The sequence below is a fragment of the Nycticebus coucang genome, chromosome 6 (assembly GCF_027406575.1).
Source record: "Nycticebus coucang isolate mNycCou1 chromosome 6, mNycCou1.pri, whole genome shotgun sequence".
Lineage (NCBI taxonomy): Eukaryota > Metazoa > Chordata > Mammalia > Primates > Lorisidae > Nycticebus > Nycticebus coucang.
This window is the reverse complement of record NC_069785.1, coordinates 24,035,207-24,051,455: the sequence shown is the minus strand read 5'-3', so window position 1 is coordinate 24,051,455 and position 16,249 is coordinate 24,035,207. Positions and strand designations below refer to the sequence as shown.

Below are 16,249 nucleotides of genomic sequence, written 5' to 3'. Positions count from 1 at the left end.
GCTGAATTTGTATGTAAGTTGGAACAGGTACATTTACTTATTACCCATAATAGCCTCTGTTTGCAAGTGCAAGTTGTACGTCAGTTAGATGTTTGTAACTAAGGGATTTACTGTAAAATCTTCTGTTCAAAAGTGTGAGTTGTACCTAAGTTAGGTAGTTGTAATGCGGCACTGCCTGTATACAGTTTACACTGTTTAATTCTAAACTCCCTTAAAGAAAAAAAGCCTTCCAAATAATCAGTATTGTTAACTCAAGGTAGCTTTGGTACAGTGTAAAGTATATGAATTTAATTCACAAAATCTGAATTTAAGTTTATACACATCTACTTCAGTAGCTTTACCTTCTTAATTACTGGTACTTATGCTCTCTGGTCTCAGTTTCTTCATCTGTAAAATGTGACTCCATATGGAGCTTATAAGATTATTATTGAAGAGGTTTTATTGTAAGTTCAAATATTGTTAATTTTAGTTACTGACAAATCACTTTCAACAAGTAATAGAAAACATGAAGGAAAAATGTATCATCTTTTTGGCATATCAAAGTTACTAAAACTTTTAAAATGATAATTTAAAAATATATAAAGCTTTGAGAGAATGGTAAAATAGCATATACTATTGTGAGTAAATTTGTGCCTTTTGGGAAGATGATTTAGCAATAGATCAAGAACCTTAAAAATAGGGCGGCGCCTGTGGCTGAGTCGGTAGGGCGCTGGCCCCATATACCGAGGGTGGCGGGTTCAAACCCGGCCCTGGCCAAACTGCAACCAAAAAATAGCTGGGCGTTGTGGCGGGCGCCTGTAGTCCCAGCTCCTAGGGAGGCTGAGGCAAGAGAATCGCTTAAGCTCCAGTTGCTGTGAGCTGTGTGAGGCCACGGCACTCTACCGAGGGCCATAAAGTGAGACTCTGTCTCTACGAAAAAAAAAAAAAAAGAACCTTAAAAATGTTGATTTCTTTGATCTGCTAAAAGTGTATGTAGGAGTGTGTTCTAATCAAATATATATATAAATGAGAATGTGCAAACAAATGTTGATTCTAACATTATGTCTCATGATGAAAATATCACTTAGCCAGGATAGCCAATAATAAGGGGATGGTTTGCATTGTAGTGTATCTCTAAGTTAGTCTATAAATGTAGCTTTGAATAATTTTGAATAGAATAAGAAAATGTTTACAATAGAATATGTGAAAAAAACCAGACGTCAAGAAATTTATATGTATATTTCTGTACACACTGATATAAATGCAATCACGCATCCTTAACAACAGGGATACATTCTGAAAAATGTGTCATGAGGCGATTTCATCATTGTGTAAAGATCATAGAGTGTACTTGCAAATACCAAAGTGGTTTATTCTTTTTTTTTCCAAAGTGGTTTATTCTAGTATACACCTAGGCTATATGGTATATATACCTATTGCTCATATGCTACAAATCTCTGTAGCATGTTGCTACACTGAATGCTACAGGCAGTTGTAACACAGTAAGAATTATTTGTGTATTTGAACGTAGGAAAAAGTAATGCATTGTACTGTGATATTAAGGTGGCTGTAACTTCACTAGGCTAGGTGATAGGAATTTTTCAGTTTTCTTATAATCTTAGGGACTGGTCCTTCTTTGACCAAAATGTCATTATATAGTACATGACTATATGTCAAAGTGTTTGCAATAGTTATTATGGTGATAGGGTTATAAATATTTTGTTTTAACATTTTCTGTATTTACATTTTTTTCTGTAATAGGCGATTACTTTATATTCAGAAAAAATATTCTCATATATTTTAGATGATGTCTGTATTTTTGACATGATAGCTGCTAAGAATTGTTATTTTATATTTAATGCTAGATTTTTAGATTAATTATATATATATTTGTTAAAAATGATAGTTATTTTATAATAGTAAAAGAACTGTATTTGATGTATTTTCATCTGTATTTACAGCTCTGAAAGAGAATCTTTACTATGAAGCTGGGAAAATGTTTGCCGTTTCTTTGGTTCATGGTGGTCCTTCACCTGGTTTCTTTTCTAAAACCTTGTTTAACTGCCTTGTTTATGGACCAGAAAATACCCAACCAGTTTTAGACGATGTTTCAGACTTTGATGTGGCACAAATTATAATCAGGGTAAGAAGTGTACCTGCCTACTGAAATGTAGAAAATGTTCTACGTATATTTTAATATAAGTGACTGATCTACAATGGAATACTCTGTGGAGTAAAGGTTGTCAACATGCAATATTTCTATTTATTAATAGAGTTCAGAACCAGATAAGAGACAGATAAGATGGAAAAGTCAGACTGTGCCAAGTTTAACTAGTTGGATAACGTGACTAGGTTCGTGGGAAAATGACTTAGATCTGTGGTCAAAATGGCTTGCTAACCTCAGGCCTAGATTGATTTATCTACCTTGCCAGAGGCAATATGAGATGGGTTCCTTACTGGATGTTAGAAAGTAGATCAAAGTTCACTTTCTTGCCAGCAGGTGGATCTGAAAGAGTGAAAAGATTTGTTTGGACTGTCAGTCAGAATATTTACCTTTCCTCCTATAGGGAGATATGAGTGATCAGTAGAGAGAAAGTCCAGACTGAATTTCTTTCATTGTGGAAACAAGGAGGGGGTGGGGGTAACGACTCCGTGCTTCCATCATTTATTGAGCACTTATAACTGGCCCTGTACTACACATGTGACATGAATATACATTTATCATAATGCCCTTGAAGATAAGTATTGCCTGAATGTTACTGATTCAGAAACTAGTTGAGGCAATGGAAGCTATTTAACTTTTCCTCCTTAACCTCCTTCTGTTTAAGCATATTCTATCCATTGTATCAATTAATAGACAGTGTGGTTTAATGATTAAAAGCATATGCTCAGAAGTCAGATTTTAGTTTAAATGCTGATCTAATAACTGCTATATGCTATGTGACTTTGGATATGCTAGGTAATCTTATTAGGCCTCCATTCCTAAAGCACAAAGTAAGCACTGTTACAATGTGAGTTGTTATATTCTATTTCCAAGACTGTTCCTTCTAAAATCATGTTTTAATTGACCCGACTCTTCATTTTCCTTTTGTCCTTTTTAAAGTACCAAAAAAGTACTTTAACCTTATTGTCTCCACTTCCAATTACCTGTTTACAGAAGAACCTCCATAGTTGACCACCTCCTTAGGTCAATCCAATTTCATAGTACATATCAGTACAGTAGGCCTTTTGTGTTGACCATCTGAGTATGTAGGTCATTTTCTTGCAGTCCCTTGAGTAGTCAACTTAAATAGGTTCTATTGTATTTCTTAAAATCTTCTGTTCCCAGCCACCTCTAAGGTTGGCTAGTCCAGAATTTATATGCAGGGATCTGAATCTGTATATCCAAAGGCCTTTCTTTTCTAATTTTTCATCTTCTCTGACTTCTGCAATTACTGCTTTCTCAGAATTCCTCTTGCTATTTTGTTTAATATTATACTCCCTCCTACTTTTGACTACTGTTTTTGTTTTAATATTTCTTCTTATCCTTGAAACTTAGGCATTTTCAGTATTAACGTAACAATTCTCATTCTATATTCTTTGGAAAGTCTCTGTCTCCCCTAGCCCTTCTTGAATCATTTGTAGACTTACATTTTCCAGTCCCCAGACTTTTATATGCAAATAAGATCTGAGTCTTCGTAGCACATTGAGACCAATATGTTTAAGACAAAAATAATTTTTTTCCTAGATTTTTTTTTTGCCTGTTTGCTTTTTCTTTCTAAGAGGTTTCTTATTTCCCTGCCATGCTAGAGAAAGAATCATTTCATTCTTACATTTTCCAGTTACATGTCAAGTCACCTTGCTCTTGAGAGTAGCTTAGCTTCAACCTTTCTTTCTTATATCCAGTGTGTTTACTGTTTCTAGGTTTAGGCAGTTAGGATGTTATTCTGATATTCTTATTGAAGAATATTCTTTCAAAAGTATGGTTTTGACCATATTGCTTTTTTGGGAATCCTCGATGGCTTCTCATCACATTGCCTACTAAACAAAGTTTAAGCTCTTCATTAGAGCATTTAGGACCTCCAGCTGTCTTCATGGCTTTATCTACTCCAGTTTCTATAATGATCCAGTGGGGGTTTTTTTGTTTTTTTTTTTGTAGAGACAGAGTCTCACTTTATGGCCCTCGGTAGAGTGCCATGGCATCACACAACTCACAGCAACCTCCAACTCCTGGGCTTAAGCGATTCTCTTGCCTCAGCCTCCCGAGTAGCTGGGACTACAGGCGCCCGCCACAACGCCCAGCTATTTTTTTTTTTTTTTTTTGGTTGCAGTTCAGCCAGGGCCGGGTTTGAACCCACCCCCTCGGTATATGGGGCCGGCGCCTTACCGACTGAGCCACAGGCGCCGCCCATGATCCAGTGTTTGTTCATTCATTTAGTCAGCAAGTACTATGTGCCCCATATGTTTTATTAATGAACCTAGTGAACCAAACGCTTATTTCTTGGAATTTACATTTTAGACATTTAACACGGAAGATAAATAAATGTAACCTATCATGGTAGTAAAATATATGATAAGGATAAATACAACTGAATAAAAGGAGATAAATAATGGTTAGGGTTCATATAAGTTAGGGTTTAAGCTATACCTGTGTATCAAATAGACCCAAAAGGCAGTGACTCAAAAAAGACATGTTTATTGCTCTCTAAAATCTGTTACATAGATTTTAGGGTAGGAGGTGGCAAGTTATGGCATAAGTCTAGCCCACTTCCTCTTTTAAAACCTTTTTTAAATACTTTTATTATAACATAGTCATGCCTACCTACTTATTTTGTGCTTCACTGCTTTCACACTACAGTGGAAGAGTTGAGTAGGTGTGAAAGAGACACTCAGATGGTTCAAAGAGCCTAGAATACTATCTGGCCCTTAAAAGAAATGGTCCCTGAAGAGAGTAGTCATTGCAGACTTTTGAGATTTTAGTAGAGATTTGAAATGAATGAGGGAATCATGTAAATCTCTGGGAGAAACATGTTTTGGGAAAAAAATAACAAATTTTCTGCAAATATCGATAGCCTCCTATTTCTATTTTTCTCCCTCTGGGCCTTTTTTTTTTTTTGCAGTTGTTGGCCGGTGCTGGGTTTGAACCCACCACCTCTGGCATATGGGGCCAGCGCCCTACTCCTTGGAGCCACAGGCGCCTCCCCTCTGTAGCTTTCTTTAGGGGCTAACCTATATGAAAGTATCTGGCATGTAAATGGTTCAGTATTTCTTTGTTTATGCTGACTATTTACTAAAATAGTCTTTGGATAAAATTCTATCTATCTTTTAAAATTCTCAGCTGATTTTCTTTCCTCTTCATGAAATCTTAGGTCATCAGTCTTGCCTCTTTAGTGCTATATACCTTTTCAGTGTCAGTTATTCCCTTTTATTTAAATTTCCTGTAGTACAGTGTGGCATTATACTCTAGATTTCTTGAAGGCAGAAATTTATTAATACAGTATTTGTTGAACTACATTGCCAGACATTTATTCTAGAAAAATATTTCTTGGTATATTTTCACTCCACCCTGATGTACTCAAAAAATTGAATATGAAATAATAAATGTCATGTGAAATGTAAATATCACTCACAAGTAAATGAGTAAAATGGGTATATTTTCTCCATTACAGATAAACACTGCAACAAATATGACTGACTTAAACTCAGTAATAAATGAATTTTATAACTACCTGGAGTTTACTGGATGTGTCAGACTTATCACAACATTAAATGACAAATATATGTTGGTAAAAGACTTACTTGTCTACCATGTAATTAAGAGAGTCCAAGCACCATTTGAGAGGTAAATTGTTTGTATGTGAAAGATTCTCTCAGTGCTTAATTTTTGTCTTAAAATGTGAGGTATATTTGGTAATAAATATGTTTCTCTCAAGAAAAAAATTGAAATGCTCCTTAAAATGAATACTTTAAAATAAGCCACTTTAGGATGGTTATTATTCTGAACATTCTACTGAATTCATAAATGTGTGATAGTTTCATAGAGGCAATCATTAGTTAAGTTTATAATTATTTTTCAAAAAAATTATTTACAAAACTCTTATCACATGAGCCAACTATTTTATCTCTGTGCTTTCATTTAATAACTACTGAACACTTGTCATCTGCTGACTATTGTAGATATTGACCATTTTTTGATTGATAAGGTAGATGTGATTCTTGATCTTCTTTAGTTTAGAATGCTAGTCTTCAAAATTTTTGTGCAAATAACCTTTAAGTTTGACACTTCACACTCTTCCTTTCTTTTTTTTGGAGACAGGATCTCACTCTGTTTCCTGGGCTAGACTGCAGTGATGTCATTATAGCTCATTGTAACCTCAGACTCCTGTTTGAGGCTCAAGCCATTCTCCCACCTATGTAATCATCACCCTGATTTAACTATTATTAACCTAACCCAGTCTAGTTTATCTTTGTTATTGATTTACCTTCGTTATTGACTTTGTTGTTGACTCCAATATTACTTTTAGCAAATATCATATCATCTCAGACATGATCAATTCGATAACATTCTTTTAGTAACCCACAAATTTAAATATTGCATACTTGATTTATATAAAACCATTATGGTTATAATTCTTATAAAAATTAATGTCTTTGGCTAATATAAGCCTCTTGTTTCTTTGGAGTGCTCTCATGTGAGGCTTAACGATTTTTGAGAGCTTTCTTGCAATATGTGATATGACAAGGTATTTCAGACTCATTTTGTGCATTCTGGCCTAAGGAACATCTTTTTTAATGGGAAGTAGTATCCACAGCATGGGTACTAGGGGTACTCATTTCTTGCCTTTTTGGTTGTTGTATACTATAATCCTTTTCAGTGGACCAAAACTAGAAAATATAGGTTCTTTTGTTTATTTTTTGCTGTAGGTTCTTTTGTTTTTTGCTTTCAATTTGATTTTTTTTGCAATAAAGTATATCATGAGTTTATATTGATAATTCAAATTCATTACTACATGATTTTTACTTTTTCTTTGTCTCATGTTGAGAAATCCAGTTCTCAAGTCACTGGAGAATTAGAGGATGAAGTAATTATTCACTTAATTTATTCCAGATTTTATAAACAATAGTTTCAGATTAGCAATATCAACATTATCATCAAGAACATATAATATTGCTCAAATCATTAACTTTATTTTTCTTTTTGTCCTAAGACTGTATGGTGAAATTACTTTTAAGTCATTTGGAATATTCTCTGTGTTGTTGTACTACTAAATGGGCATACTTTTATTGCTTTTAGTTATTAAGTTTTATTAAAATTTGATTTTAATAAAATGTCAAATCTATGACTATTTCAAAAGAATTTATTTAGCTCCGTGATATGAAGTATATTCAAAGAAAGATAGATTTCATTCTTACTGTCTACCTTCCATCCATCCCCTTATGAAGTCACCACTTTGACATCTTTTTGTGGTTTATCCTTCAATTACTTATTTTTCTTTTTAGTGGTAATGGATAAATTTATGTATGTTTGTTTTAGTCCATTTTGTTCTGCTATAACAGAAACCTGAGACTGGCTAACTTGAAAAGAAATGTATTTCTCACAGCTCTAGATGCTAGGAAGTCAGAGAGCAGGGTACCAGCATCTGCTTAGCATCTGGTGGGCCTTTCCGTTGTGTCATACATTGTGGATGAGCAAGCGAGCACACAAGACAGATTGGAAATGGCTGTATTCATCCTTGTTATCAGGAACCTACTTCTGCCATAACTAATCTACTCTGATACACTAATCCATTCATGAGGGCAGAGCCTCCAAGGCCTAATGATGTGTTAAAGTCTATCTCCCAAAACCATTACATTGAACATTTAATTTCAATATGAGTTTTAGAAGGGACATTCAAACCATACCATTCCACCCTTGCTTCTCCCCCCAAACCCATGTTCTTCTCACATACAAAATATATCCATTTTATATCAGTATCCCCAAAAGTCCAGAGTCTCATCTGAATCAGATATGCGTGAGACTCCAGGCAAATTCATCCTGAGGCAAATTCCCCCTAGTTGTGAGCCTGTGAGATCAAAACAGGTAGATACCTTCTATCTTTGAGGTATTTGCTATATCAACAACCCCACTTCTCATTGCCAATTTTCTGCTTCAGTCCATTTTATGCAGCTAAATATGATGAGATGGGCATAGGATAGACATTCCCATGCTAAAAAGGAAGCATAGACAAGTAGAAAAGGGTAACTGTTGTTAAGTAAAGTTCAAAACTCAACAGGGAAACAACATTAAATCTTCAAGCTCCAGCTTCAGAGCTCCCCTTTAACCCCATGTCCCACAATCAGGCACACTGAGGCAGGGGTTGAGCCTCTATGCCTTTGGTGGACTCAGTCCATACTTCAGCTCCTCAGGTTGGACATCTTATTCTGCAGCTCTCCCAGGCTGGAGTTGTACTTTGGTAGCCCTACAGTTCTGAGATTTTAGGGTCTGTCCCTCTCCCCTGGTTCCACTAGGCATAGTACTAGTGGGGACTCTCTGTGACAACTTGGCCCTTCTGTCATGTTCCTTCCTGAGCCGTCAATATGTCAGCTATCTCTGACAGACATCCTTAAAAATCTAGGTATAAGTAGTCATGGCCCTTTAGCTCTTACATTTTACATGCCTGCAGAATTAACACCACATGGAAACCTTCCAGGCATGAGATGGCCCATGGAGGCCACCCTGGTCCCTTCTCCCAAAACTATTCTGCCTTTCTAGAGCTCTGGGCCTGTGATGGAAGGGGCAGCCTCAAAGATCCCTGAAATGCCTTTGGGGGTCTTTTTCCCATTGTATTAATGTATATAGTACCTGGCTATCTGCCGTCCTGGCAGTCTCTAGCAAATGGTTAGTTACTTAGCCATACCCTTAGTGTTCTCTCTTGAACTTGCTTTTTCACTCTTTATATGGCCAGGCTGCACATTTTCCATATTTTTCCATACTGCTTCTCTTTTCATTATAAAGTTCATCTTTATATAAAGTCCATCCTCGAATCATTTCATTCCTCTTCCTTCTCATTATATGTGATTAAAAGTAGCCACCCAGCAGTCTGAATGCTTTCTTGCTTATATATTTATTCTGCCAGATACCCTCTCAGTCTTAAGTTCTGCCTTCCATAGAGTCCTAGGACATAGTTACAACTCCGCAAGGTGTTTGCTACCTTATAATAATGATGGCCTTTACTCTAGCTTTTAATACCTTGTTCCTTGTTTCTGTCTAAGGCCTTATCTGAATGGCTTTACTGTTCATATTTAACCAACCTCTTACCATGACCACTCAAGTGATCTCTACGAAGATTTAGATTCTCCCTTCTCCCATCAGCTTTCCTCTTCTTAGGCCTCACTAGAATCACCCTGAATATTTTATTAATGGCAACACAGGCTTTTTCTAGCCTGTACTTCCAATTTTTTTTCCAGCCTTTACCCATTACTCTATTCCAAAGTTGCTTCTATCTTTGAGGTATTTGCTATACCAACAACCCCACTTCTTATTGCCAATTTTCTGCTTCAGTCAATTTTATGCAGCTATAATAAAATATTTGAGATTGGGTAACTTATAAAGAAAATAAATTTATCACAGTTCGGAAGGCTGAGAAATCCAAGGGCATGGTGCTGGCATCTTGGGAAGGCCCCCTTGTTGTATTACAACATAACTGAAAGGCAAGCAAGCACACAGACAGAGAGAGAAGAAATTGAGTTGAATTTGTTCTTTTTATTCGGACCCCACTCTAGCAATAATGGCATTCATACTGTAATGAGGGACTAGTCCCCCGAAACTAATTGCTGCTTAAAGGACCTTCCTCCCAATACTATTACATTGGCAATTAAATTCAACGTGAGTTTTTTGTTTGGGGGGAGGTGGCATTTAAACCTCAGCCATAAATATTCATTTATTCTGTTAGTAGTAACATGTCATCCACTCCTTTTTTCTTTTTGTCTTTCACTTGGCAATATATTCTGTAGATCACTCCATGGTGGTAAATAGACATATCCCTTCATTCGGTTTTTTTTTTTTTATTAAATCATAGCTGTGTACATTGATATGATCATGGAGCATCATTCACTAGCTTCGCAGACTGTTTACCAAGTTTCACATATACCCTTGTAAGATGCACCACTGGTGTAATCCCACCAATCCCCTTCATTCATTTTTAGAGCTATACAGAACTCCATTATTTGGGTATATTATTATTTTTTCCAGCCAGTTCCCTATTGATAGACATTTAGGAGATCCCTAGCACTCTTCCAAATTAAAATATAACATAGCATTATAATTTTAAATAGTTACAAAGGATGTAATTATTAATATGTCAATATTGCAGTTTAACACATATAACTATTTTAAATGTATCCAAATATTCTTTGACTACAAGACTCTTTTAAAGTAGTAAAACATTGTCTGGTGTGGTTCCTGATGTATATAGAGGAAATAGGAGGTTGTATTATAAACAGAAAAGTTTAAAAGAACTTAAAGGGAGATGAGTATCTGCACTTGAGTTGGTAAAATGTTGACACCAGTAGACTTCTTTTTTTAAAATATCTATGCAGAGAGACATACCCAAAGCATGATAAATAAAATGGAATTCAAAAAAATATTCAAGTGACTCATGGGAAGACAGGACGGATACAGTAACAAAAATGATTGTCAAAATAAAAACGTGGTGGTTGTGTTAAATGCTAGGTGGCTGAAGAGAGAATCTGGAAGATTTAGTAATCTGGAAGAGGAATAAGATTTACTTACAAAGAGAGAAAGCATCAGTAAAGTTACAGTAAGGGCATTCACTTACATATTTAAAGAAGTTGGGGAAATACTTAATGTTAAAGAAAATGCTGCTCACAGTGTTTAATGAGCCAAAGTAGTGTACTTTGTGATGAAACTGCAGCCTGACCAAAGAAACATGATTGTAAGAATGAACATCTGTGCTTCTGAAAGCAGTTTTTCCAATCACCTGAACATTGGAAACAGCAGAAGTAATAATAGAATACATTTTTTTAAGAGTGAGGAGGAAATAAAGACATTTTTGGACAAAGTTTACTTTTTTCTTAAGAAGATTAATAAAATAGATAAGAAGAAAGAAATCGTACCTGGAAAGAAAAAGACAAAAGAAGCAACAGTGAGCAAAGAAATGAAAAAACCTGGGTAGATAAATAAGCAGCCCTTAAAAAACAATTAATTTGGGGCAAGAAGAGGTTGAAAGAACTAAAATATCAGAAAATGATGAGTATGTTAATATGGGAAGCAAGGTTAATGGATTTATTGTTTAAGGAAAGAGACTTGTATTGCTGAGGTAGTAGTGGCGACGCATCAGCTACCTTTAAACTGTATTAAATCAAATGTACATCTTTTAAGACAAAACCCTTAAATCTCGGCACCCGTAGCTCAGTGGTTAGGATCTTAGCCACATGTACCAGGGCTGGTGGAATCAAACCCGGCCTGGGCCTGCTAAACAAAAAAAATAGCTGAGCGTTATGACAGGCACCTGTAGTCCCAGCTTCTTGGGAGGCTGAGGTAAGAGAATCACTTGAGCCCAAGAGTTGGAGGTTGCTGTGACCTATGATACCACTGCACTCTACCAAGGGTGACAAAATAAGATTGTCTCAATGGGGCGACCCCGGTGGCTCCGTGAGTAGGGCGCTGGCCCGAGGATGACAGGTTCAAACCCAGCCCTGGCCAAACTGCAACAAAAAAATAGCTAGGCATTGTGGCGGGTGCTGGTAGTCCCAGCTACTCGGGAGGCTGAGGCAAGAGAATCACTTAAGGCCAAGATTTTGAGGTTGCTGTGAGCTGTGACAGCACGGCACTCTACCCAGGGTGACAGCTTGAGACTCTTGTCTAAAAAAAAAAAAAGGAAAGAAAAAACTCTAAAATAATAGAATAGAACATGTAACTTTCAAACAGTTTGGGGGACATTAGGGGATAAATTTTTTAAAAAACCATTTACTTATACTGGGCAGGAAAAAGGGGGTAAAAACGGGAAAGAAAAACATGCGAAGTAGAAAGCACAATTTAAGTTAGAAAAATTGTCTAAATAGATTAATAATTACAATAAAAATAAATGACAGATTCTACTGTTAAAAGATAGTATTTTTAATTGGATTTAAAAATGACTTTAAAGCAACAAATTTTTTTGAGATTTTAATAATCTTAAAAAGGCCTAATCTTAAAAGACTGAAGATTAAATAGTCTTGTTTAATCCGCGGTACCAATTAGAAGAAAGAAATAGTATCTGGAAAGAAAAAGATAAAAGAAGCAACAATGAGCAAAGAAATGAAGAAACCTGGGTAGATAAAAATAAGCAGCCCTTAAAAAACAATTTGGGGCAAGAAGAGGTTGAAATAATTAAAATACCAGAAAATGGTTTTTTTTTTTTTTTAAGCTTACATATATTTATTAACAGCATGCCTTCTAATTCTGTGGAAAGCATCTTGAACCCTGGTCATTCTGGTTCTCAGGAGCCATGTGTTCTGAGGACATCTACCTACAACTCTATCTCTTGAACTCTACCTGCTTATACACCTTAGTGATGTCACTGTACCCGCCTTCAGGGGCTGGTAGTTAGAGACTGTTGGTATGTAATCTGGCCCTTTCTTCTAAGCCAGGTGTTGTGACAAACACCTGTAGTCCCAGCTACTCAGGAGGCTGAAACAAGAGAATCACTTTAGCCCAAGAGTTTGAGGTTGCCATGAGCTGTGACACCATAGCACTCCACTGAGAGCAACAAATAAAACTCTGTCTAGGGTAAAAAAGGATTGGAAAAACTAAAAATGGCATTTGTAGTCTATATGATTGTCTACATAATGCAGTACAAAACATTCTGTGAACAGTTTTGCAAAGTTACTGTATACAAAGATGCTAGAGGGAGCTTTTCAATGAGGAGGAATGGTAACAAAATTAGTCAACGAGTTAAACCCAGATCGTACAAAAAGTAAATGTCTAATTGGAGGGGATATAATATAAGAAGGAACTAAAATAATTTTTAAGAATTGGCTGAATTTTCCTATTGGGTTATTGATCTTTTAGAAAAATTTGTATTCTTTGGGTGGCACCTGTGGCTCAGTGAGTAGGGTGCCGGCCCCATATACCGAGAGTGGCGGGTTCAAACTCGGCCCCGGCCAAACAGCAAAAAAATAGCTGGGTGTTGTGGCGGGCGCCTGTACTCCCAGCTACTTGGGAGGCTGAGGCAAGAGAAGCGCCTAAGCCCAAGAGCTGGAGGTTGCTGTGAGCTGTGATGCTACGGCACTCTACCGAGGGTGACAAAATGAGATTCTGTCTCTAAAAAAAAAAAAAAGGTATTCTTTTTAATATTAGAGAAATTCATTTTCTGTCATAAATATTAAAATATTTTCCTACTTTGTTTTGTCTTTGTTAATTTCTCTTTAGGAATACCTAAGTTTTTATTTTTTTATTTTTTTTGAGACAGACTATAAAGCTGTCGCCCTGGGTATTGTGCTGTGGTGTCACAGCTCACAGCAACCTCTAACTCTTGGGCTTAAGCAATTCTCTTGCCTCAGCCTCCCAAGTAGCTGGGACTACAGGTGCCTGCCACAACGCCCAGCCATCTTTTGTTGCAGTTGTCATTGTTGCTTAGCTGGCCCAGGCCAGGCTCGAACCAACCACCTTTGGTGTATGTGGCTGGCACCGTAACCACTGTGCTACAGGTGTCAAGCCAGTTTTAAATTTTTACCTGATTAAGATTTATCAGTTGATAATGTCTAAGAAATTTCATTTTTATTATAACTAGCTTCTAAGTGTAAAATTTCAGATGTCTACTTCTTTCCTCTTAATAAAAATTAGTTTTAAAACTATAAAGCTGGCTGGGTATATTGGCTCATACATGTAATCCTAGCACTCTCTGGGAGGCTGTGGCAGGAGGATCCCTTGAACTCAGGAGTTCAAGGCCAGCATGAGCAAGATGGATACCAGATCTCTAATAAAAACAGAAAAATTAGCTGGGCACAGTGGACATGCCTGTAGTCCCAGCTACTTGTGAGAGGATCCCTTGAGCCCAAGAGTTTGAGGTTTCTGTGAGCTGTGACACTTTAGCATTCTATCCAGGGCGATAGAGTGAGAAAAACACTATAAAGTTAAATAATGTAGGCATATAAAATATTCATTCATCCTAGCACTCTGGGAGGATGCTTGAGCTCAGGAATTTGAGACCAGCCTGAGCAAGAGCAAGACCCTCTCTAAAAATAGCCAGATGTTGTGATGCACCTGTAGTCCCAGCTACTTGGGAGGCTGAGGCAAGAGAATTGCTTGAGCCCAAGAGTTGGAGGTTGCTGTGAGCTATGACACCATGGCACTCTACCGAGTATGACAAAGTGAGACTGTCTCAAAAAAATAAATAAATAAAATATTCATTTTATATTAATGTATTTGCTTGTTATAGATTAGAAAGTATTGTATATTACATGTCGATGTTTTCTTTTTTCTTGTGTCTAAAAATACTGTATATTGGTTTTTTGTGGGTTTGTTTTTGTTTTAATCATTAGTTATTTTTAAAACTTCTAGGTAAATTACCTGGAAATGTTAATTCCCTAATATTATACCAAACACACATGTATGAATATTGGCTTATTATTTTTCTTCTCCTAAGTTTTAAGCAGGGTCTGAAAACTCTTGGTGTTTTGGAGAAAATTCAGACTTACCCAGAAGCATTTTGTAGCATCCTTTGTCATAAACCTGGGAATCTTTCTGCAAAAATCCTTAGTGATCTTTTCACAGTACATACATTACCTGACGTACAAACTTTGGGGTTTTGGAACAGTTACTTACAAGATGTTGAGGGTATGTGGATATTTTATTTTTATTTAACTATCTCAGAACATTTGTTTCAGCATATTTCTTTCTTTGAATTTTGCCTTATATTAATAATAAAAATTTTATCTGCTAACTACATATTTGCAAAAGAAACTTATTTCAAAGCAGGTTTTTATGACTGAGTTAGAAGTGATAGGAAATGTTATAGAGCATATTTTGTAACTTGGTTTTTAATTTGAGATAAAAGGCATTCTTCATGGAACTCTTTAAATATAGATGATTGCCAAAGTATAGCAGATTAGCTAACATTAGCTCTAAGAGTAAGGTTTAAAAGAAAACTTTAACTCTTATTTAAATTTTGTTTAGCTATGTTTTTTTGTTTTTTCATCATTCAGGTTTTTCCTTTGTATCTGTTGAACTATTTATCAGATAGTGATGACTTAGAAATGGTCAAATAGTCAATGAATAATTGAACTAAATGACTTTTTGAATCCTTTTGCTTTGAGATTCATTTATTGAATGAACTGTTTGCCTATTCTACATGTGGCTTGGTGATTTAGTTTGCCTACAATGAGTGTGGGAGTCTGTGCCTTTTATTTCAAGTCTAGTGGGGAAGAGTCTGTGGCAATAATTAATAGATGACATGTATTTATTTTCCTTTCTTTTTCTCTTTCTGAACTTCTCAGATGGTAAATCTGCAACCACAATGGAAGACATTCTTATTTTTGCAACTGGTTGTAGTTCCATTCCTCCAGCTGGATTTAAACCTACTCCTTCAATTGAGTGCCTGCATATGGATTTTCCTGTTGGAAACAAGTGTAATAACTGCTTAGCAATTCCAGTCACCAGTACATATAAAGAGTTTCAAGAAAACATGGACTTTGCCTTAAGAAACACTCTAAAACTAGAAAAGGAAGAAAGTTCTCACTACATTGAACATTAAGATATTTCATGGAGATCCTTCTTTAAAAAGCTGCTATTGAAAACTTTTTTTGTTTCAGAACTTTATCATCACTGTAACAAATTTGTTAGGTCCTTGACCCAATAAAATTTATGTTACTAACATAAAGGAATGTTTTGGCCATGTAAGCTAAAAATTTTTTTTATTAAGGCATACTAATCAAAATTGGTGATATTTTTCCATTTTGTTAATATACATGCTTCATAAACCTGAATATAAATACTTTCAGAATGGTTGTACGGACTTTATTAGGTTTAATGGCGTGGTGTATGTAACATAAAAACTATTTTGCTCACTATTTTTATAAATTAGGATAACCTATAAGATGCCTGATTTTTCTAGTTTTATGCAATTTCAAATTATTCCTTATTTTATTTTAAAGCATTAAGTAGAAAAGTTAATTGGGTAAATCTTGTTATATAAATCAGAGACATCTATTCTGGGGTATGTATTATTATGTATGATTTTCTAGATGGCACTAAATTAGTTATTAAATATGTTTTTAGATTACTGATTTATATTAAAAAGACTCATGTTGT

The 16,249-nt window shown here is 35.7% G+C and overlaps 1 protein-coding gene across 2 annotated transcripts in view; it reads left to right on the top strand.

The window, feature by feature from the left end:
• Positions 1 to 15,808, top strand: part of G2E3 (G2/M-phase specific E3 ubiquitin protein ligase) — a 56,014-nt gene extending 40,206 nt beyond the window's left edge. For both annotated transcript variants that reach the window (XM_053594592.1, XM_053594590.1), the window contains exons 12-15: positions 1,941 to 2,122; positions 5,628 to 5,800; positions 14,586 to 14,776; positions 15,436 to 15,808. In XM_053594592.1, the coding sequence (XP_053450567.1) occupies positions 1,941 to 2,122; positions 5,628 to 5,800; positions 14,586 to 14,776; positions 15,436 to 15,692 (803 nt within the window). In that variant the 3' untranslated portion in view covers positions 15,693 to 15,808. The remainder of the gene's footprint in view (positions 1 to 1,940; positions 2,123 to 5,627; positions 5,801 to 14,585; positions 14,777 to 15,435) is intronic.
• The last annotated feature ends 441 nt before the right edge of the window (positions 15,809 to 16,249 follow it).